The sequence below is a fragment of the Ambystoma mexicanum genome, chromosome 3p (genome assembly GCF_040938575.1).
Source record: "Ambystoma mexicanum isolate Mex_15411 chromosome 3p, UKY_AmexF1_1, whole genome shotgun sequence".
Taxonomy (NCBI): Eukaryota; Metazoa; Chordata; class Amphibia; order Caudata; family Ambystomatidae; genus Ambystoma; species Ambystoma mexicanum.
This window is the reverse complement of record NC_090925.1, coordinates 38829880-38853836: the sequence shown is the minus strand read 5'-3', so window position 1 is coordinate 38853836 and position 23957 is coordinate 38829880. Positions and strand designations below refer to the sequence as shown.

The 23957-nt window shown below is 42.4% G+C and overlaps 1 protein-coding gene across 1 annotated transcript in view; it reads left to right on the top strand.

Moving 5' to 3' along the window:
• The window catches only part of LOC138579698 (olfactory receptor 1G1-like), a 52351-nt gene that overhangs the window by 6343 nt on the left and 22051 nt on the right, over nt 1-23957 (top strand). The window contains exon 4 of the mRNA XM_069649936.1: nt 14406-14460. Coding sequence (XP_069506037.1) covers nt 14406-14460 — 55 coding nt within the window. The remainder of the gene's footprint in view (nt 1-14405; nt 14461-23957) is intronic.

The window sequence follows — 23957 nt, the reverse complement described above, 5'->3', positions numbered from 1 at the left end:
TTTTGATGCACCCGCCACTTGGATCCGTGGACATCCGTGGACAGCACGGCAATGAACAAGGGAATAATACAACTTTGGGGAGTGTGTTGCTGTGTAAGAGTGCCTGGGGAGGGAGGAGGAGTAAGAGATGGGTCAAATGCTGTATTTGTTTAGGTGGCGGGTGCCCCTGATGTGTTCGTCATGTCCGCGGTCACCGCGGCTGTCCGCGGACATAACAAATGCAGCAGCCCATATAGCACAGTTAAAATGTTTGATTCTATGGGTGTGATATGCTGCAGTGGTTGTGGCCAGGGCCTAGAGTCTTTGGTGCAATGCCACAACCACCGCAGCATAACACACCATAGAATCAAATATCTATCAAATATCCGCAACTCTACAGTTTGTGTACTGTTTGATTTATATAGTTTGTATTTGAAATTTTGGCTAAGTCATCTAATTAAGATTGTAGAGTTTGGTAACACGCACAGCAGTATAACATATCCATGAAAGTAAACATGTTGGATTGTGGTGTATGGTTAGATGTTTGCTTCAATGGTTGTGTTATGGAGCAGTATTTGTGGGTTGAATTATAATATACTTACTGTTTGATTTTTTGTGATTGGATATATTTTTTTCATGACTGGAACAGATATTCTTTTTCAATTTCTGTGATAAAAGAAAAGATCATGTTAGTGTAGGTAGTTTATAAAGAGTTATTGCATTGCATAATAGACATTTCTGCATTATTTTGACCGTCATATTTTTTTTTGTTATGGTACAGTACATTTCTTTCTTTGTTTTCAGTGTATATTTGTGTTTCTGGCTAATGTCCTATCTGTTGGCTTGTTGCAGATTGTTAGATACCTGTTGGCAAATTCTAACTGGTTATATTTTTTTATTTTCAAGTTGCTCATCTATCTGTTAGGTTGTGGCAGATTTTTGGGGCAGTTAGATACCTGTTGGCGTATTCTAACTGTTTATTTCTTCTTATATTTTAGTGGCATTGATTTTTCTGTTTGCTTGTTGCAGAATCTTGGGGAGTTAGATATCTGTTGGCATATTCTAACTGTTTATAGTTTTCTAATTGAAGTTTTATTAATGTTTATGCACAGATTAGTTATTAAATTTTGGTTTTAAGAATATTAAATAAGCGTTTAAGATTTTCTGGTAATATCTGCTTTAAAGTAATGGTACTATCATTACATACGAACCATCCACAATTTTTTTTATATATGCATTGTAGTGACCTGCATTGGTTGTGGCTCCTGTGTGGTAGATTACACTTATTGTTGTGAAGGTTTTCTTATCAAGTGATACTTGACCATGTGTGAATCCAGTCAGTTTACAGTTGTTTTTAGTACCATCTGCATTGTAACGTAAATGCATTAGTATTATGTATTTCCTATGTGTTTGTATTTGTAAGGTAGAGCGATTATCTGAATTGCAGTTAGTACTTAATCTGCCATGGTTTGCATTTTGTACAAGTTGCTGCAATGGAATGGATTCACAGTTAGGTATGGATACATACATGAAGCGTTCATTAGGGATTTGTTCCTGTGCCACATTTTTGCAGAGAGTGCATGTATGTTTCCACATGTATGAAATCTGGAGGATTTAATTTATAGGTATGTTTTTGTTACTTGTAGTAAGTACATTAGAAATTCGCCTGGATCTTCTTGTGAGTTTATAGAGAATTTCACCATTCCAGCACAGTAGTCCAATTCTTGTCTTATTCCATGAGCACTGTCTTGTTGTCAGGATTGTTGTTTGCATTTCTATGAAGGACTAACATTTGCAAACACAATTGGTCTGTATTGTGTAGGTAAATGTTGTCAACAATTGGTGGATATTGGAATAGAATATTTATTGCTACATTTGCGTAGCAATTTACGCCAGTTATATTTGAAAATTTGAATGGTCCAGATAGTTCTGTGTCCAAGTCATATCTTCAGAGTGTTTATTGCTTCTTTGAAGAAGTACCTGAGTTACTTTGAGTAGTAGATTCTTCTTTGGTTGTAGTAATTGATGAAGTATTCACTTCTTTTAATCTCTATGGATGATATGCAGTAAGATCCTGTTGCATTTCTGTTTGAAGTAGTTTACTTTTATAACATTTTGCTTTTTGTGGAACAGGATAGGTTTTTAGATGGCGGGTGTACAGAGAACGTAGTCTATTGTATTATAAAATGCAAGGAATATCAGCGTTTACTTTACTTGCATCAAAGTTGCTGGAGTTAGAGAAAATGGCTTTCTGCGTACATACATGTCTTTGAAAAGAAGGAATTGAGCTGTTGAGCGTCCTATCCTTTTTACTTCTGATAGTTTGTCAAAGAGAATATTGACAAACTGAATGTTGTTGTCACATGGGTATGTTCGAAAGCCAACAACTGTACCAAGTGCTCCATTAACTAGTCCTTACTCCACGTCAAGGTTATGTTTAAGCATTACTCTGCAGTTTAAAGATAATTTTAATATTTTCTCCAATCTAGCTGTGTGGGAGATAGAGTGTTCTAAGGTATTTAGTCTTGTTGTGGCTTGTTGACACATGGGTAGTGTCATACCATGTACGTCTAGTTTGTCTGTGGAGCAAATTTCAATTATTGGTTGCATTTCTTTTTGCAACATTGTTTCATTGAATTTTGAACAGCTTGCAGAGTTGGCATCAAGGACATACAATTGACATTTTTGTGTGCTAATTTTTCCACGACATCAGTAGCACATGAGTTATGGCCATACAGTGCGTGGATGTGCTGGGTTTTTAATATTGATTGTGCTTCTTGAGGTAGTATACCAACTCTAATACTTTTTAAAATGTTGGCGTATGTGAGGTCTGCAGACTGGCGCATGTTTTCTGTTAATTCTCTGTATTGGAAATGTTGCCAAAGGTTGACATTTCCTATGCTGCCAGCAGTTTTACAGCAGAGTTTGTGTCCTAAGGTTTTAAAAATAGGTTCACCTTTCAGTGGTGTCAATTGATGAAGTTCTCCAAAAACAATAATGTGTGTTCCCCCAAAGAGCTCTTTGTAGTTTGTTTTGAGTACTTGTAATCTGAGGTGAATCAAAGCCAGCATTAGGTTGGAGCCCATGCTCACTTCATCTATTAGTAGCATTTTCATTTGTTTTAACACTCTGCCTAGTTCCATTGCAGCTTCTGTAGAAAGTTGTAATATTCTAATTTGTTTTGATGTTCTACTGGAAGGAGTAGTAATCGGTGTAAAGTGACACCGCCTATGTTGCAGGCAGCTAAACCTGTGGGGGCAGTTACAACGGCTGACAGTTTGTTGTTTGTTAATTGTTGAAGGAACTTGCTGATGATTTTGATTAAGAATGTTTTGCCTGAACCAGCTTGACCACTGACGTATAGTAGCATAGGTTTGTAATTTTGGCAGGTACATTCTTTATTTTCATGTTGTGCACCATGTGCAATTTCTTTTGTTACTTCTTGAAAAATGCTATGCTGCTCATTGTTCAATTTTGATTGCAGTACAGTTAAGTCTTCTGTATCTTCTTTGTAGTGACACATGGTGTTTTCTACTTCTGTCCTAGCTAATTCTGCCTCATTTGCTATTAGTGGCTGTCCAAGTGGTTCTTGGCTTCCTGTTATAGGAGGTTGACTACTGTCGGGAGTGTCCTTGTCTAGTTGGGCCTGGAGTTCTTCTTCGTGTTGCTGTTCATTGTGCAACATTGTTTTGTACTGTGTAAACTTTACATCAGTTATAGTGCTTTCATTTGCTTTGAAAGCATCTTCATAGGAGTCATAGATATCTAGTAACTCTTCTTTTTTTCTCCATGGTTTAAAAAGTTGTAGCAGGGACATGTAATATAGTTCTTTATGTTGAGAAGTTTTTAAGGACAATTTGATATGATTAATTAAGCTTCGTTTGGTAAGTTTCACTGAGCTGCCTTCACAATTTGTCACTATCTATCTACCTTTATTTTCATCTGGTTTTATATTATTTTTGTGTGTGAAGTTTTGGGCTATGTAGTATAGACACATGGTTTCCAAAGTGGTACTCCTGTTTGGGTAGTATGTGTCCAGTAAATTGTTTTTCAAAATGTCTTGGCTGTTGGGATCATTTTTGGCTATTGTTTCTATGTCATCGTATGACTTGAGAACTCTTTTTCTAGATTTAGCAGGACCAAGACTTAGCCATAGTATATTTTTAGATTTTCCATACAAAGCAGTGCCGGTTAAACGATCTGCAGCTTCATACCAGCCACATTCTCTATGAGAGAGCATTTTTATGCCTAAGCTGTACAATTTCTGAGACAGTGTTTTGTCCGGTGATAGGTCATCCCAGAGGTCTTGAAGCTCTGTTTTGATTAAGTGGGCTGTAACATATTGTGCACCTGCAGTGGAATTGTCAGCAATGTACTGCACATCTATGTTTGCATTCCATAAGTGGGCAATGATTGCATTGTAATCATTGATATATTTTGCTTCTTCCGTTCTTTTTATGTAATATGTGTTCTTAGGTGATTTACCTTAACAGTATGTCTAACTGAAGACATGAAGTTGTTTACTTGACCTGTTGCTGTAACTGGTCTAGGGAAACCAAAGCGGCATTTGGTGTAGTATTTCTATTTGTTTTTGTATTTGCGATGACAATATTTCCCACATTTGTGTCTTTGAAATTGTAAAATTTGTGCATGAAGGTCAGTATTTGTTAATTCTGATGGAACTTCACAAGTGACATATTTTTCGATAAACTGTAAAACTGTGGCATCACTGTCTTGACCAAATTTAGGAGCATCTTTAATCCATAAAAGCATGTGGATATGTGGTGCTCCTCTGGCTTGGTATTCTTTTCTCCAAAAGAAGTGTTCACTTCTCTGAGGGGAGGAGCAGTTTTATTATAAATAAAGTGTTGCATAGCAATGAAGCGATGATGGAAATATCTTGAAACATTAACAGGATCTAGAGAGCAAAGTTCTCCAGGTGTTAGTATATCTATGCTTTTTTTTGTTTTTGTTTGATATGCGTAGGAAATCATGTAAATCTTCCCATGCATATTCTGCATAACTTAATGTAACAAACCAAGTGGGTGGGCAAACATTTATTATAATTCAACGTACATCTCCGTGACATCGGAACCAGTACGCTTTAGTACCATGCATGTTTGCTAACAGATTTGTAATGCTTGATTGTAAAACCTCATCTTTTTCTTGCACTTTTTGTAGTATTTGCAAAGCTCACATATTTTGAAAATGGTTACCTGATTTCAATGTGTGTGCAACTTCGTAGCAGAGAGTTGCTAGTTCACTTTCAAAGAGTAGGTGGAATATGTATTCCACATTTTGTCTAAATCTGGGATCTTCAGAATACATTTGTATTGAGCGGTATTCTGATGCTGTTATCTAAGTGGGTCTATCATCGTACCTTTCTCCTTTCCCAGTAGGAAAGAGTAGAGGAAAAGCATGTGCTTCTATACTTTTTTCCCATATGCTGATTGGTGATCTTTTGGTTTGTTGCATTTGGTATGTTTCTAGTGCATCATCTATGGTGTCTTTAGAGTGTGATGGATGAATTGTATAATGGTCTAAAATATTGGATACTGTAGCAGGATCTAGAAGTTCAAATTGACCCGTTTCTGGTGACTCTTGAATTATTTCAGTCATTTCCCTCAGGTTTTCTTCAATATTCATTTCTTTGTAGCATTCATTGTTGTCTTTTAGATATTGCAAGGCTTGTCTAACTTCATGTAAGTCTACGAGTTGTTGCCAAATTTTTTGTCTTTTGTAGGTACACCATTTACTAAGACAATTAAAGATTGCTCTATTGGACGTTGCACTCCTAGAGCATTTATATTCTCTTTCAGATCTAATGGTAAATCAACTACTTTGCAATAAATAACTTTCACTAATTCTGAGGGAGGTCATTTTGCTGTTTTTGGTTGAAGGCGTATTATTCCTTGAAATGGATGCACTGTTTGAATTATGATGCTCTCATATAAATGGAGTTGTTGCAAGGGTTTTGGTAGTGGGATATTAAGTTGTTTGTGATAGCACATGAAGGAGTTTGGTTGTTGTCAAGTTTTGCAGTGCAGTAACTGCAAAGTATTAAAGGGTCATTTATTTCGTATTTGTTTTCTGCTATAAAATAGAGAGCTAATTCAAACCATTTGGAATCTTTATTGTCTTCTATTTTGTATGTTATGTCTACAGTTTTTGTGCTACTTTTATAAAAAAATTCTGCGGCAACACACACACACATGGTTTGGTACTTCAGCGGATGTACTTTTAAATTTCAGTATTTCTTTTTTGTATGTGTGTAGTAGAAGGTTGCCATTTGTAGAATTGTTCCTAGTCTGTTGTAAAGCTATTGCAATTTGTAAGTGGCTTTCACTTCCAAAATGTTTTCTCTGGGTATGCTCTATTTCTTCGAGTAGGTCTTTGGCTGTACCATGTAGAAGATTGTTATTTAAATTGTCTAATGCTCAAGCTGGGCTTTTAGCATAGTACAGTTCATGGACTAGATGTCTTATAGATCAATGATGTGTTCATATCATTTTGATATGATGGAAGGTGCATTTGCAATTAGGTCCTGAAATGCAGGCTAATTAATGTCCTTGTAGTCCTGTGTGTTTGCGCACTGGACAGGTATTCATATTTTGTAGAAGTTTCATTTTGAATTTGTCTTTGCCTTAAACATATTGATTGAGGAACTGGCATAACGATTTGATAGACTTTTTGTCAATGTTACACATTGACGTGCACGGCCATTTGTACACTGGACGTTTTGGTTCAGTCTGATGGAGAGGTGATACAGAGTTTTCTGGGGATATTTTAGTGAGCAGCGTTTCTTGTTCCATACTGGTATTATTAAGTTTTTCATACCCTCGTCCACTGATATGTATGGTAATTGTGTTTGTTTGGTTTTTATTTAAGAAGTTATTTTGATTGACATTCCGTTTATTGAGAAGTCTTTTTTTGTAAATTAGTAGTTAGTTTTGTTAGTGGTTTCATTGTTTAACACTAAAATAAATAACTTTCTTTTGAGAAGGATTGCACTGTCTATGAGAGCTTCTAAGATTAATTTTATACAGTAGGTTTTAAGGGTTGTGCATGATTTCGCTCCTGTTTTTATAGGATTCTGAAGGACTCGGTGGCGGAACATTTGTTGCAAAATACCTTTTTTGTATGGTTACTTGCCACTACATCAAGATTTATAGGAGCAGTGTTAGTAGTAGCTGAATTCTTGTTAATCACTTTCTGTTTCGTTTTACATTTTGAAAGAGGAGGCAACGTTTTTGTACTGGATGCTTGTTTTGTTTTGCTTAATGACTCTATTAGATTTTTTGTTTGAACTTTTTGTACAAATTCTGCTAGAGATGGATGCTTATTTTCAACATTTTTATTTATTATTAGATATAATGTGTTTATGTGCTGCTTTTTGAACTTGTTCAGTGTTTATATGTCATGATAGAACAATTTAAGATACCCCCTGAGTTTTTGGGTAGTGTTGATGTTGTCCACGTCCTTCAGCGGACATACGCACAGTCCGTGGACATCAAAATCACTAGCTGGGGGTTCAGTATGTTCTATGTTACATGTATATAAAGTAAGGGAATCCCAGTAAACATCTATCAAATTCACACTATGAATATGTATATTCAGTACAACTTTGATAAAGAGAGTTACGGTTAAGTTGTGCTATTAAAAACCTATGAAATTCAGTAAAAAAATGTTGTTAAAGGGGCGTTATGGTTAAGTTGCGCTACTAAAAACCTATGAAATTCAATACAAAAAGTTGTTAAAGGGACGTTACGGTTACGTTGCGCTACTAAAAACCTATGAAATTCAGTAAAAAAACTTTGTTAAAGGGATGTTATGGTTCAAAGTAAAACCGAAAACCCCCTGAAATTCGCCAGTTATGGTAAGCTAAGCAACCATAACTAGTGCCACCAATGTGCATTGCTAAGACTAACAACCAGGACATCAAAGATGACATTGCAAATGTCATTGATGACATCACTGATGACATCACATGTGCATGTAATTCTCATGAAAAGTCTGTACAAGGGATTCTTATTATAATGTTGACAAACAAATTGTCAAGGATAATTGGAATAGATGTCATGAGCGATGTAGTGCATTAAGCAATGCATTGATATAAATAGCATTCTATCATGAAGTTCTTTACAGTATAATAAGCTACTCATGTACAAACATAAGCATTGTGTGCAGCATACATGATGGAGGTGCAATATTCATAATCTTCCCATGTTGAATAGTGAAATGATAAATGCCTTTGTATTAGAGTTCTGTGTACTGTGCTACATGTAATAAGTAGCTAATGAAACCCACTTCCTATATAATTTCATTGTTATATACAAAACACAAAGACACAACAACACATACAAATATGAGTATATACAGGGAAAGTGAAGTACACAAAAAAGCAGCAGTAGAACCAGAAATTGTTCATAACCTACCTGATTATCTTTATGCACAGAAATGATTGCTCTGCTTCAAACCTACTACTTCCCTATGGATAACTATCACATGATGTGACTGCACCCTAAAGAGAGTAATGCGAATACAAATATGAGCATATCCAGAGAAAGTACAGTAATAAAAAAACAGCAGAACAATAAGAAAGTGTTGATAACCTTACTGATTGTCTTCATACACATAAATCATTGGTATCTTTCAAGTGTGTATTCTCCCAATGTATAAGTTTCATATGCTGTGAGTGAAACCCAAATGAATTACTGTAAGAACATATTTGAGGTATAAGTCTACAAATATAATACTTTTTGATTTCTTTGTTCCTAAGTATTACTGGCTAAGATATATCACTAAAGGAAAAAAGCGGGAGCCAAACATGTGATGTCATCAGTGATGTCATCAATGACATTTGTGATATCATCTTTGATGTCCTGGGTGGACACGGGGTCATTACGTGCTTGCCGGTCTGGGAAAGTTGCTAGGAAAATTGCTGGTAATTCCGGCACTGGAAAATTTCCCGGGCAGGCAAAACCAAGAGCTGAAGGTAAATCAGGCCCTCACTAGCAAATAAATGCCAGAATTACTGGAACACGTGCCAGTAATTCTGGCAATCCCCACCATGGAGTTGTATGAGACTCCATGGAATGCGATTTACCTCTGTTGCTGGCACCTGGAATATCCTGGTAATACTGGGACATCGGGTGCTGGTGACGGGAGGGTCAGTTTCCTGGTATCTCACCAGAATTACCGACGGGATACCGAGAAACTTGTAATGAGCCCCTTAGAAGTATACTAACAGCACAGAGATATAGCAGGGGATTGATGTTTGGCAATGAGCAAGAAAGGTGGTCTTTAGACTCAGCCACGTGGTGTGTGGTAAGCATGCAGAAAGGCAAACAAGGCCCTAATGACACAAGCAAAAGAGGGGATGCGTTATTATTATGCCTGGCTTAGACTGGCCAGAGCAAAGAAGTAATCGCCCCTCTAGAGATTGTGAAATGTTCTCTTTGAGTCGCTGATAACAGGGGCCAGAGAAGATTCAGATCAATTGTATCAAAAAGGGGTCATTAGAGAATAAAACACAGGCAGCAGGTGTTAATAGAACCTATTGGTAAAGCCACTATGCACTTCACCAAGCCCTAAAAGACTCACAAGCTAGCATGGGAAGCAGCGACTGGGTAATCGGAGTGTTATGAAACCTTTTCAGAGTAAGTAAAGATGTTTATATGGGTGCATAATGTTACACTTAATGATTGCAAAGAGCTGTAAAATAAGAAAAGAGAAACTCTTTTGAGATTTTATTGATTTTGGTTCCATGTGCCTGAGGCTGCCTGCAGAGGTCAGGGGACCTTCAAGATGCATCAAGGATCACACTAGGCACTGGACACGGGAACTCTGACCCGGATAGCTATCTTTCAAAGGTCTTTACACCTCCAAATGGGGCTTCAACTGGGCTAAGAGCAACACAGAGCTTTCCCCTGCACCACCAAAGGCACTCTTTCCATCTGGCTGAGGCTGCCTGTAGATGTCAGGGGACACCAGGGACAAAATCAGTGACACCATCCACTGATGGACTAGATGATCTGGTGAGAAGAGCATGTGACAACACTTCTGAGCTCCCTAGGGGCATCCCGTCAGTGGTGTCCCAGTGAAGGATGGTTCAGTAAAGGGTAAAGACCAGCAATTAACCAACCTATTTATCTCTTTGCCTATGCACCTTTCCTTTTGCCTTCCTCCATAGTGCACCTGTGTGTACCCCAAACTGGCTAATTACTATGCTGTCTCTGGACACTTGATTACTATAATGCATTCACTCCTGCTAATCCTGCTGCTGTTCCTACTCACCTTTCCTATGATTTCTCCAATCACACTACAACTTCCTCCTTTCCTATCCCTATGATAAACTCACATCTCATAACTCCCACTACTGAATATCCATTTCACCTTCTTCCAACAAACAAGCCGAAGAACTAATCTACCTCCCCTAACATCCCCCTTCCTCTGAGACTCATTGTCTCTACTCTTCCTTACTGCATCAACTGAGCACCAACATCAACTGAACATTGCACTCTGGAATTCTCAGTCTGTATGCAACAACACATCCTTTACTACTGACTACTTTCATGCCAGCTCTCCTCACCTAGTCACATAGTTCTTGTTGCTATCACAGAAAAATTGATTTCTTAATCTGATGCTGATACTCAAACAGTCCTACATGGCACCAAATTATTCTTCATTCTCTCTCCTTGTCTGACTGGCAGAGGTGTAGGGGTTGGGCACCTACTCTATTACTGCCTCACAAATCCCCAAAGGCACCTCCTCTCTACATCTTTTGAATTCGCCATCTCTACTTCTGGTCTGCCTCACGTGGTTCACTTCATCTCCATCTATCGCCCTCCTGGTCTGTCAGGAATCTACGCACACGTGCTCCCAGGGTTTGTCATACACAAAGAAGAACATACCTACACACCAAGAAACACTCCACGCACAGGATTGCATGCTCCGGACACTATGAAAGGCTTTTCCCACACAGAAGGAGAGGGCCATTCCTCGCACGTTGAGGGTTGCCATAGTGATGGTGGAAAACCCTGAACACGTAACGCATTGCTACTTGGATTTCCCACTGCTGACCCATGCTTTGTTTTCTTGGACTTCATTTCTGCTTGACCCTTTTGTCTGGTACTGCTGTCTCTGTCTCCACAGTAATCTGACCCTGCCTGTATAACAGACTTCTCTGCCTCCTGTTTGGATATATTGCCACCCACTCAACACTGATTTCGCATTCATCCCCAGACTCCTTCACCTCCAACACAGTTCTTGGAACTATTCACACGTTGCTGAACACTCTATTGCTCCCCGGACTCTGCATCGGATTGTCCAGCTGTCACTTCTTCAAAATTCCTCAGTGCTACTGCAACCTTCCTGTGCACAGACTAGAGATGCTTGCTGATAGTGCACCAATCCAACTTTCAGCTGTCCTCGTGCCGTCGGGATAGGTTCTTTTCTATGTTTTCTGCTCCTGGACTTTCAGGGCTTTTCAGAACTTCATGCTGCTACAGTTGTCACACGCCTGGTAAGAAATACCCCTCATTATCACTTATAGTCATTGTTATCGCCACTCCACACTGTCACTGGGCCTTCTCTGATTCTAGGTAGAGTCCAACCCACTGGGTGGTACGGGATGCTTCTGTACCATAACCATGCCTACTGCTGCTACCATTCTTCTACTTAAGGAATACTCTTCTGTTTTGAGGTTAGCCCTTACCTGATCTTTTGTTGTATACTTCTGCTACCATAACCTGTATAATATACCAAGTTTTTTCATGTTTTACAGCCGGCGGTGTTGTGTTGTGTGTCTCCCATTCTTTCAATTTAATAGACCCTTCTGATTGTCAATATCACACAACAGGGGTACATTGGTAGGAGGAACTCGTCATCAACTTTAGCAAGTCCTTCTGCCTTCTTCTGAAATCCCAACAGCTCTTGGATTCCTCCAACCACTCCGAGGGGCAGCTCTGTGCAGACATGACGGCTGCACACAAAGCCATGCAACGTCGTATTGATGCCCTACAGACCTCAACGCGTCCCCCCGGAGCAGAAACACCTCCTCCTACAGTAACCTCCAGATTGGGTTTTCCATTGCCCAGGCAGGATCCCGTTCCTGTACTTATGTCTACTCAGTTCCCGTTGGCTCCCCCCTGAGAGATTCAACGGAGAACCTAAACAATATAGAACCTTCATTAATTAATGTAGGCTCCATTTCTTGTGTCGTCCGACCTCCTTCCCTGACTCTATAACTAAGGTAACCTTTGTGTTGTCTTACCCGGGAGGAACGCTGCGGCATGGGCTAACCCTTAGTTAAAAGAGAATAGTTACATGCTTTATGATTGTGACACACTGATCACCACCGTGGTTCATGTTTTCAACACTCGATACAAAACACAGGCCACTGATTTAGAACTGCTTGGCATGCACCAAGGGGATTCACCCCTGTTAACCTATTAAGTGAAGTTCAACCAAATGGTGGTTGAAACAGGATGGCCTGAAGACAAAAAGGCTGCTGTATTTTACAAAGGTCTTTCTGATTTCCTGAAGGACACCCTGGCCACCGGACCTGTGGTTCCTACAGCATTCCCTGAGCTTCTAGACCTCATGCTCCAGATAGACACCAGAAAAGCCGAAAGGAAAGGCGAGAGGAGGCCCCTTCTTCCGGTCCACACACACGTTTTGACACCACAGCTGGAGGGGACATGGAACCGATGCAGATAGGTACAGTGCGTGGTCCATTGTCTCCTGCGGAGATGGAAAACCGAAGGAGGAACAATCTCTGTCTTTACTGCGGTTCCTCAGAACACTTTCTGCGGTCTTGCCCCACAAGACCAGTTAAGAGGCCAGGAAACGCAACGGCTCGACAATAGACAGAGTGCGATTGTTGAGTAACCTTTATGGTCCCCCTTTACGGTCATGGTTGAGTTCTTGTTCCCTTAGGTTAAACCCTCAAACACGTCGGCGGTCATTGATTCAGGGGCTACAGGCAACTACATCAATGTACATCCCATGAGATGGGAATCTCTGTCATCCATAAACCTCGACCTGAGGTAGTCAACGTGGTAGATGGAACCACCTTGCCCATTGGCCTATTGAGTGAATGGTTCTACCGACCTGAATATGACCACCGAATGCAGACACGATGAACTAATAGCTTTCGACTTGATTGCACCACATTTAAAGGTTATTTCGGGTCTTCCATGGCTTTCTTAACACAATCCAGTCATAGGTTGGCAATGAAGTCTGTTTCCTTTCAGACTATTGTGAGTCTCACTGTTTGGGCTCATGCGTTAGACAACAGCCCAGTCCTTGTTGACCACTTCTGGACACCGCTTCGTCATTGGGTCAGTTGTGGCAACCCCTTTCCTAGGGCTTATAACATGTCTTTGACAAAGGCAACACTGAACAATTGCCTCCCCATAGACCCTCTGACTGTCCCATAGACCTGATCCCGGGAGCCAAGATCCCTACCGGATGTGTGTACTCCCTTACCCAGAAGGAAAATGTGGTATTGAAATAAGCCCAACTCATGGGGTTAATTTGCCCATCCCAGTCTCCCGCTGACTCGCCTTTGTTATTTGTTCGGAAGAAAGAAGGGGATTTGAGACCCTGCATAGATTACAGGGCTCTCAATGTTGTCACTATCAGTAATCAGTATCCCTTCCCTCTAATTATCATCTTACTAGATCAACTGGGTGCCTCTGTTCTGTTCACAAAACTGTATCTGCGTGGGGCCTTTAACCTTGTTAGGATCCGTAAAGGCGATGAATATAAGACCACATTTAAGACCTGTTACGGCCTGTTAGAATATTTGTCATGTCCTCTGGGCTTTGCAATGCCCAGCCACGTTCCAGTTCTTCATGAACGACGTGTTCCTGGACATGATAGATCAGTTTGTCGTAATTTACCTTGACGACATTGTGATCTATTCACCTTCATATGCACAAGCATGTTTCCTCTGTCTTGCAGCGTTTTAGGGAAAACCATTTGTGTGACAAGGCCAAGAAACACATTTTTCATGCCACTGAAGTGGAATTTTTGGCTAGGATCTGACCAACAAAGGAGTAAAAATGAACCAAGCCAAGGTAACAATGGTTCTCAAATGGCCTACCCTGGACAACCTGAAGGCGCTACAGTTGTTTCTCAGCTTCGCCAATTTTTATAGAAGATTTGTCAGGCCTTTCTCCTCTGTGGTTGCTCGTCTGACTGCCCTTACCAGTAACAAGACCCCGTTCTCGTGGCCCCTGAAGCACAGAATGCATTTGAAGCACTCAAGGCTGCCGTTACCACGGCACCATACTGCAATATCTGAATTCTGCTGTACCTTATGTCGTCAAAGCGGATGTTTCTGGTATAGCTGTGGGTGCTATTGTGTCCCAACAGTGTGTGGACAATGGTGTACTTCACCCCGTTGCTTTCTACTCCAGGAAGCTAACGCAGTATGAACAGAATTACACCATCCCAGAACGTGACTTACTGGCAGTACGCAATGCTTTCATGGAGTAGAGGCATCACCTATTGGGGGCAGTTCTTCTGGCACAGGCATATACGGATCACCATAACCTCCTAGCTTTGAAATTCGTCAAGTGTTTGACAGCCCGACACGCTCGTTGGCACAAGATCATTTGGATGTTTGATTTCACCATTACGTATCGTCCAGGGCATCTGCACTCTAAGGCTGATGCTCTTTCCCGTATGCATGGGACCTCAACCTCAACTGCGTTTGATGGTTCTCTTCTACTCCCTAATCAGGTTTTCTGCAGTTGCACGCCTCAGTCTTCCCTCAAGTCCTCCATCCAGGAATGGGTCTCGAGGAATCCTCATGAAATCACTGATTACAAAATAGACATTGTTCAGTCGCTACCCTATGTACAGGGTCAGATTTACAACCCTGATGCAGCCACCCACCGTACTGCCCTACAGTGGTGCCATGATTCTGTGCTTGCAGCCCATCTTGGGAGGAGGAAGACTCTGGACCTCCTTTTCAGGTGGTGTTGGTTGCCCGCTATGCATCGGGATATTGCGGAATACATCTTGTCTTGTGCCATATGTGCACAATGTAAAACCGCTCCAGCCAAACCAATGGGACTTCTATGGCATTTACCTGTTCCCCAGCATCCCAGGAACATTTTGTCCATGGACTTCATTGTCGAGTTGCAATCTGTACAAGAATAAAACACGATTTGGGTCGTGGTAGACTACGTTACCAAAATGGATATCTTTGTTCTCTGTCGTGGTCTCACTACTGCCCTGCTGCTCGCTGATTTATTTTTGAAGCATGTCTTTCACTTCTTTGGCCTCCCTGCTATCATCGGGCCTCATTCCGAGATTGGAGGCAGCTATGGTGCTATTAGCACCATGGCTGCCTCCAATACCGGGTCCGGGTTCGGTCTGGTTAAATGGGGATTTACTGGGACATTCCGACCTGTGCGGACCCGGTAAGTCCCCATTCAACCAACCATTCCCCATTCCCATTTGAGCCCCTATAGGGCTCAAATGGGAATGGGGAAGGCTCTAATTACAGGCCCGTAAATAGCAGGCCCGTAATTAGCGCCCTGGTCTCTTAGCGGGACCCGTAAAGGACGTGTGGTCAGAACACACGTTCTTTGCGGCTCCCGCTACGGGACCTTGGAATTGGGTAGTAAGGGTTTAAAGGCACCCGTCTCCTTACCGGTGACCGTTATCCCTTACCGCCTAAGTAGGAATGAGGCCTACTGTCTGAGATTGGGGTTCACAATTTACCTCACACTACTGGAGATCACTCACGTCATATTTTGGCATTGACAAACGATACTCCAGTGCATACCATCCCTAGACAGATGGCCAAACCTAGTGGCTCAATGCCACCCTCAAACAGTACCTCTGCTGCCTCACCCTTCAGCACCAGGAGACTTGGATGTCTATGTTAGTGGCTGCAGAATTCGTCTATATCAACTGTAAGGGAGGAAGGGTCTCCCATGCCCCCCCTTTATTCCTATTAGAGTGCACATGATATGCTCATTCCGCGGCTGACCACATGCCCCTGGGCAAGGTGTGAGGTACCCATTGAATGACACATAACAGTGCATGGAATGTACGCCACGAGACTCCATTTTGTTTAGTCACCGACTCCATTTTATATTAGGCCACACTCAAACATTAGAAGCCAGCCTGCATCTCTCCCCTTTAGTGTTTGCGCACAGTCAGCAAGCCAACCCCCCACCTCCTCCCTTCTGCCGTCTCTGCAGCCGTCCTGTTCTCACGAAAACCTGGGCGTAAAAAGTATCAAATTAAACACTGTATCTCTCACCTTCCCGTTTACATCACTGCCCTGTGAATGACCGGGCCACAGCCTGGTCCTGGAAAAAACCATTTGTCTCCACAAACCTGCCTTGTGCCCACAGACCCCATTCAAAGAAATATAGACTACAAGACGCCTCACCCCAAAGTCTTTTTGATGTGATAGTTGCATGCCCCTCATCTGTGTGCCACCCCAGTTCACCCCCCAGCACTAATCCTATGTGTGGCCATATAGTCTTCTCGTACTAACAAACAATAAACCATTCTCTCTTGAGATCTAAAGGAACACTTGATGAATGTGTCAATGAAATATTTTGAATAAATTAGGCACCTGGACCCATGTATTCTCACTGTTATTGTCCAGGTCAAACATCTAGTAATATAATTCTTATATGTCAAAACGTATACATAATGTTCAGGCATGTGTGGCCATAAGGACAAATGTCAGATAGTCTACATGATCACGACTTGGACATCGCCTGACCTCGCACCACTCCTAGATGAGCCCAGCTGAACCACGTGATCCACGAAGTTACAACTTGGTACCAACCAATCAAGGAACACCATCCATACGTGCTACATATTGCCCAGTCCCCTTTTTCCAATGAATAATACTGAATATATCCCCTTTAGCACACGTCATAGATGACCTGTTTTTGTAATATAACATGTATTTTCTGTTTTGCGGGCAGAGCCCTCTTGGAGTAAGCAGAGTCCTCTGCGTGCCACATTTAACTTTAACGATAATGATAATAATGTGTTATTTATAAAGCTCCTTAATCCAAAGCGCTTTATATAAAGACTTGTCTTTCACTTCACCCGCACTTGGTCCTGGTCTCATTCCCTACTGTGGTGTGTCCATTAGTGTATTTTATTTGACTATTTTATTATATTTGTGGGGAATAGCAGCTTTCACAACTCAGTAGATACCTCTACTGGTTACACACCTTTCTTTGCGCTTTACGGCCAACACCCATGTGCTTTCCCCTTCAAGCCTGTTTTTCCCCTGAACAATCCAGCCACTCTTCACTGTGTTCGGGAATTGACTGGGATGCATCAAGACATTAAACAGCATCTAGCGGATGCTCAGGAGCGCTCCAAGGCTTTTGCAGACAATCATCGGTCACCTGCCCAGAAAATTGGGTCAGGGTGCAGGTCTGGTTATCCACTATAATCCTTTTGGATAATTTGTCGCACGGCCTTGCTGCCACGGTTTGTGGGCCCTTATGAGGTCACTGAGATCATTAACCCTTTACCGTCTTCATGGAAGGGACATCCTGTTTTACATGTTTCCTTGGTTAAGCCTTTCCATCCAGACTCTAGACTCTCTTCTCGTCCTCCTCCTGTGTCTGTGCATGGTACAGACGAATACGAGGTAAATGCCATTCTCGATTCCAAGATCCGTAGGGGTGTACCTAGGTGTATCTAGTTGATTGGAAGGGGTATGGTCCAGAGGATCGGACTTGGGAACCTGAGAGTAACATCAATGCTCCCCTACTTCTGTCCCAGTGTCATGCTGCCCAGGGGCGATGGGCTCATTGGGGGAGGATGCTGTCAGGAATCTGCACACACATGCTCCCCGGGTTTGTCATACATATAGAAGACCATAACTACACACCAAGGATCACTACACGCACAGGATTGCACGCTCCTGACGCTATGAAAGGCTTTCCCCATGCTGAAGGAAAGTACTGTTCCTCGTGCGATGGGGGTTACCATGGTGATGGTGGAAAACCCTGTACGGCCTGAGTGAGGAGGCATGTCCCTCCAGGTCACATGGCATGGAGGATTTAAGACCGCCTTCTCCAGTACTCAGGCGCTTCTGATTGAAGTGTGCTTCCTGATTCCTTGATTGTGTTGCTACTTTTGGATTTCCCACTGCTGACCCATGCTTTTTTTTGCTGGACTCCATTTCTGCTTGACCCTTTTGTCTGGTATGGCTGTCTCTGTCTCCACGGTAATCTGATCCTTCCTGCCTAACTGATTTCTCTGCTTCCTTTTGGACATATTACCATCCGCTCTACGCTGATTTCGGATTTGTCCCCGGACTCCTTCGTCTATGACTTTGTTCTTGGAACTATTCACACGTTGCCAACCACTCCTTTGCTCCCTGGACTCTGCATCAGATCGTCCAGCTGTCACTTCTTGGAAACTCCTCAGTGCTATTGCAACCTCCCTGTGCACGGACTTGAGACGCTTGCTGATAGTGCACCAACCCAACTTTCAGGCGTCCACGTGCCATTTGGATAGGTCCTTTTCTACGTTTTCTGCTCCTGGACTTTCCAAACTTTTTAGGACTTCCTGCTGCTACAGTTGCCACACTCCTGGTAAATAAATACCCCTTATTATCACCTATAGTTATTGTTATCGCCACTCCACACTCTCACTGGGTATTCTCTGATTCTAGGTAGATTCCAGCCCACTGGGAGGTACGAGGGGCGGCTGCTGTACCATAACCATGCCTACTGCTGCCACCATTCTTCTATTTAAGGAATACTCTTCCTGTTTAGAGATTAGCCCTTAACTTATCTTTTGTTCTATACTTCTGATACCTTAACCTGTATAATTTACCACATTTTGTTTTGCAGTCAGCTGTGTCGTGGTGTATGTCTCTCATTCTTTCAATTAATAGACCATTCTGATTGTCAATATCACACAACAGAGGGGTACATTGGTAGGAATAACTAGTCATCAACTTTAGCGAGTCCTTCTGCCTTCTTCTGAAATCCAGACGGCTCATGTATTCCTCCAACTGCGCTGAGGGGCAGCTCAGGTGGTGAGTCCTAACATGGTCCCACTGGACCGTGCTTTGATGAACTTGGGCAACTCCTTGATTCTCTTTCCAATAAACATCACCTTATTCTCTTAGGTGACTTTAACCTTCCCTCCCCAACCTTTTCTCACCAATCTGAATTACAGTATTTTTTTGTGGCTGCACAATCCACTCTATCCATAACCCATAGCTCTCTCTATCCATAACCCACAGCTCTCAACCTTTCATGTCCCCTGCGCGGGTGAAAACACCCGATTTTGTATTTTGTGCCTGAAAGCCCATTGATTCCTATGGGCATGGAGGGAGCTGTGCGGGTGAGAGAGCTGCCTCACTGGCGAGTGACACCTTCCAAAAGCGTGTGAGTTGAGAGGTATGCCATAACCTGTCTACCCACACTAGGGGAAACTCTTTGAATCTCTTACTCATCTCCACCTCTCTCTCAGCCACTAATACTACTATTTGATGAAGCTGCCTGTCTGCTTCTAATATGGCGGGCCGACGCATTGCTAGGCAATGTAACTGCATTTTAATGCAGCACATCGGCCGGTAGGCAGAAGCCGGCCCGTTCACTGAGAAGGCCTGTGATTGAAAAGGCCCTGTTCTGCGCCTATTCGTGTACTGGTTGCGCGGGTGAACCATTTTAAGCCTTCAGTATACTGAGGTAAGACACAATCTACCCGCTTGCACAGGCTGCCCTTTCCCTAAAAGTTGCTCAAGTGACATCCTAACGTACTACTAGGATATTGACGCACACTGACAGCTTAGAGTACATGTCTAGAGCCTAAAGAAGTACCCACAGACACACTTAATGACGTGCAGCTGCGTTATCTGACCATTCTCTGCTGTTGGACTTGGATACCTGTAAGCTTCAGCGCGTGAGTTAGCACGCTACATAATCTAATTTTATTTCACCTTTAGTACTTAATCCGATTGATACAGCGCTTTTGTTGCATTTGATCATCTGGATGTTGTCTTTATTAGCCATTGTAGAACGGTTACTAGTCTACAGATCTACTTTGCATGCCGCTACTTGCATTTATTTATCTCCATTCAATGTTGCTTATGTCAGCCATTTCATAGTGGTAACTAGCTTAGTAAACTCTTTTGCCTGCCTTTACCTGCATCAATCGGCACTCATTCGACCTACACAGCATATTTGTTGCACCTGACGCTTGCAATGCTGTTGGCCCTCACTACTGATAGCTGTTGCTAACTTCTTGATTGCTTGTATGTACATTAATTTGCCTTAACCTATAGCTGCTCTAGTGTATATAGGACCCGTAACCAATGTTCCAAAGCTAATGTTTATTTACGAGTATAGCCCTTCACTCTGTGCCTCAATGTTCACAGCATAACACCCCTGTTTTCACGGATGAATGTGTAATCCTGCTATTCATTATTTGTATCTACATACCAATACCAGTCAGACATACTACTAGTACCAATACTTTTGGTCCATCTACAGGTGTGTTACATTGCTAGAACTGCTTCTTCCCTGCCTTCAGTATTGTGCTACTCCAATTTGGTATTGACTATACCACCCCTCTTGCACCCTAATTAGATCACCAGCACCCGTCCTAGAAGCCTGAATACTCACAACCTTTAACCACCTCTCTTGCCCTCACACGTTACAATGCATTGGCTCCACTGGATATACTACACTCTTTTCATGCTCCTCAATTCAGCATTAATCCCCTGATCTACCTTCAACACCAGCATCGACCTACTGCACTATAATATAATTCACGTGCAACAAATACAACATAACTCTGCTAGATATTGTCACACTCTCAACTTCATATCTTCGCATTACTGCCCTCAGCTATCACCAACCACTCTCACCCTCTGCCGACAGAGCTCCGTGCCATAGACACCAACCCCTATCTGAACTCCCTAGCCCTCTGGCTCCAACATTTCGCAACCAAACCCACGCCAAACCAACCTTGCTCTACCCACCTCAGAAATTAGAGTCTAGGCTCCAGATTTTGCCAAAAAACATATCGTCCATACCCTTGCACTAATAGCAAACTATCCTCGCACCAGGATAATTCTACAATTGTCATTAATCATACTGGCCCTCTGACCTCTGTCCATAACAATGCATCAACCCTCTCGGATAACAGCCCTCCTAGTACTAAAGACTCTCTAATCAAAGGCGCTCTAATCAATGCCAGATTCCTCCCAACGCCCTCATCTCAACTCCTGGTTTACATCACATCTTATAGATCTCCGCAAAGCTAAAAGACTTGCAGAGGCGCACTGGAAAATTATCCCATCCAACGCCAATAAAAGCACCTTGATTACTGCATCTTCTAACTACAAAGAAGCTATATTCCTAGCAAAAAAAGATGCTTACAACAAACGTGCCTTGCAGACTGAATCCAGCACCAAAGAGCTCTTCAAGATCATCAAAGAACTTGAGTCTCCTATAGCCCCCTGTGCACCAGTGCAACACTGACACTTTGTGGTGCACTAACATCACAAAAGCGCTCCTCGATAAAATCTCCACATTGTAAACTAAAATTAACACCTAAAAATGTAGCCTATTCCCTGACCCAGCATCTAACTCTCCTGCACACAACATCACTGCATTTTCATATTCCTTTAAACCATTCAGCTTCTCACCCCTTTCAAAAAACTTAAACCTTCCAACTGCCAAGGTGACTTGTGCCCTGCACCTATCGTCACGGAGGCCGCCCATTACCTTGCTCCTTTCATCACCACCTTTATAAACGCCTCTTTTAAATCAGGGATCGTGCCTGATAACTTTAAGCATGCATGGGTCATCCCATTAATCAAAAAACCCACCCTTGATCCAAGTAATCCTGCCAACTACAGACCTATTACCACGGTGCCCTTCCTACTAAAAATCCTCGATAGGGCCGCCTACCTTCAAATTCAGGCCTACCTAGAATCTAATAAACATTTGGGCCTCTGACAATCGGGTTTCCATACTAGACACGGAACAGATACTTCCCTTATTGACTTAAAAACACAAATCGAGGACTTAAAAGATAAGGGAAAGCTTGCCATTCTTCTACTGCTCGACCTATCGGCAGCTTTTGATCTGGTCAACCACCAAATTATCTGCCATCACCTTAAACCAGTTGCACACTTCTCAGACAAAGCCACCTCATGGATCAGATCCTTCTTGGAAAACAGAACTATGCGGGTATTCTGACCTTCCGCTTCTGCTGAACCATCAGCAGTCCTTTGCGGGGTCCTGCAAGTGTCTTGTGTCTCCCCTACCCTGTACAATGTGTTTATGAAGCCTTTCTTCGATATTCTTGACTATCTGGGTGTCACATACACTAACTATGCAGATGACACCTAGATACTGTTACTGGTGATTACGCGACTGATTCAAAAGCACTCAATGATGTTTATACAGTCATCCAGGCGTGGATGGCGCATCATGGGCTTTGCTTCAATGAGGAAAAAACAGAGTTACTTATCCTAGGCTCGTACATTAGACTGGGCCCTGCCTTCAAATCCTTCATTATTGATGGGAACACCATCAAGGTCTCAAATGATACTAAAACCTTAGGCATTTTCCTTGATTCCACCCTGTCACTCACGAGACAAACTAATGCCGTGGTATCAGCCTCGGCCGAAACATGCAAACTCATAACAGTATGTACACCTTTCCTCACTGCCACTAACTTCATTATCCTTGCTAGAACCCTCGTTATGGCTAAAATTGACTACTGCAATGCCCTCTACTTAGGGACTAGCCAAAGAAACATCAACAAGCTCCAGGTAACCCAGAACAATGCCATCAGGGCTGCCCTCAACATCCCTAGAAAACTTCATATATCGGCCACTCAAAGAAGCCCACATTGGCTCCCTGTTCTCCACAGAATATCACTCAAAACTCTTGCTCTGACTCATAAGTCCCAGGCCAACTTTGCCCCAGTATACCTTGCTAACCGCTTCACTGCCCACACCTCATCCAGACCACTGAGAACTGCACAAGCCTACTCTCTATCGATACCCAGATTCAAGCTTCAGAAGGCTGGGGGATCCAGCTTCCCAGTCCTTACAGCCAAACTGTGGAACACACTATCCTCCACACTCAGATCCGAACCATCTTATTACGCTTTTAAGAATAAAGTTAAACTCTGGCTCTCCGAGCAGAACCGTGCTACTTCACGCACATAATGTAAACTTTACCTTTACCCCTGCTAGGACTTATCAACTTACTGCCTCACTTCCATTCTCCTTGCTTCTTCTCTTACACATACCGTGCCTCATTGTACCTTGTAACTACTACACCACTTGTAAATGTATGTACCTGTCTATGTAACTGAAGTACCTACTCAAGAAATGCGCCCAGATGCCTCCGGGCCAGGCGCGCAATACAAATAAAATAAATACAAATACAAATACTGTCACACCATCCCTAGCTGACACTCCATTGTTTCCACCACCATCACCTATTACTAAAATGACATTTAAACCTTCTGCCATTCCTCCCCTTCTTTCTGACCTACAGCTCTCACTCTCCTCCTTCATACCTCATGACTCTCCAATAATACTGCCATCTGCAACTTCCAATCCCTACCATATGACCATCCTCCGCTCACTTTCCTCTGCTAACTTTGAGACCCTGTACCAGCAGGTTTCTGCTCCTGTCACTCCACAGAAACTGCTCTCATGAATGTCTCAGACTTCATCTCCTCTGCTAAGAACTCTAACCTATCCTAATTCTCCTTGACCTATCTGTTGTCTTTGATACTGTCAACTACTCTGATCTACTACTTGAGATTCGTGAAAGAGATCTTGCCAGGATTGAGTCCTATTTGGTTCCCTTGCCAATTCTCTGTCTACTGGAGCAGAAACACCTCTGCACTCACTCCTCGAACTGTTGGTGTGCAATAAGGCTCTCTCCAAGGCCCTCGCCTCTCTACTCTCATGAGAAACCAGA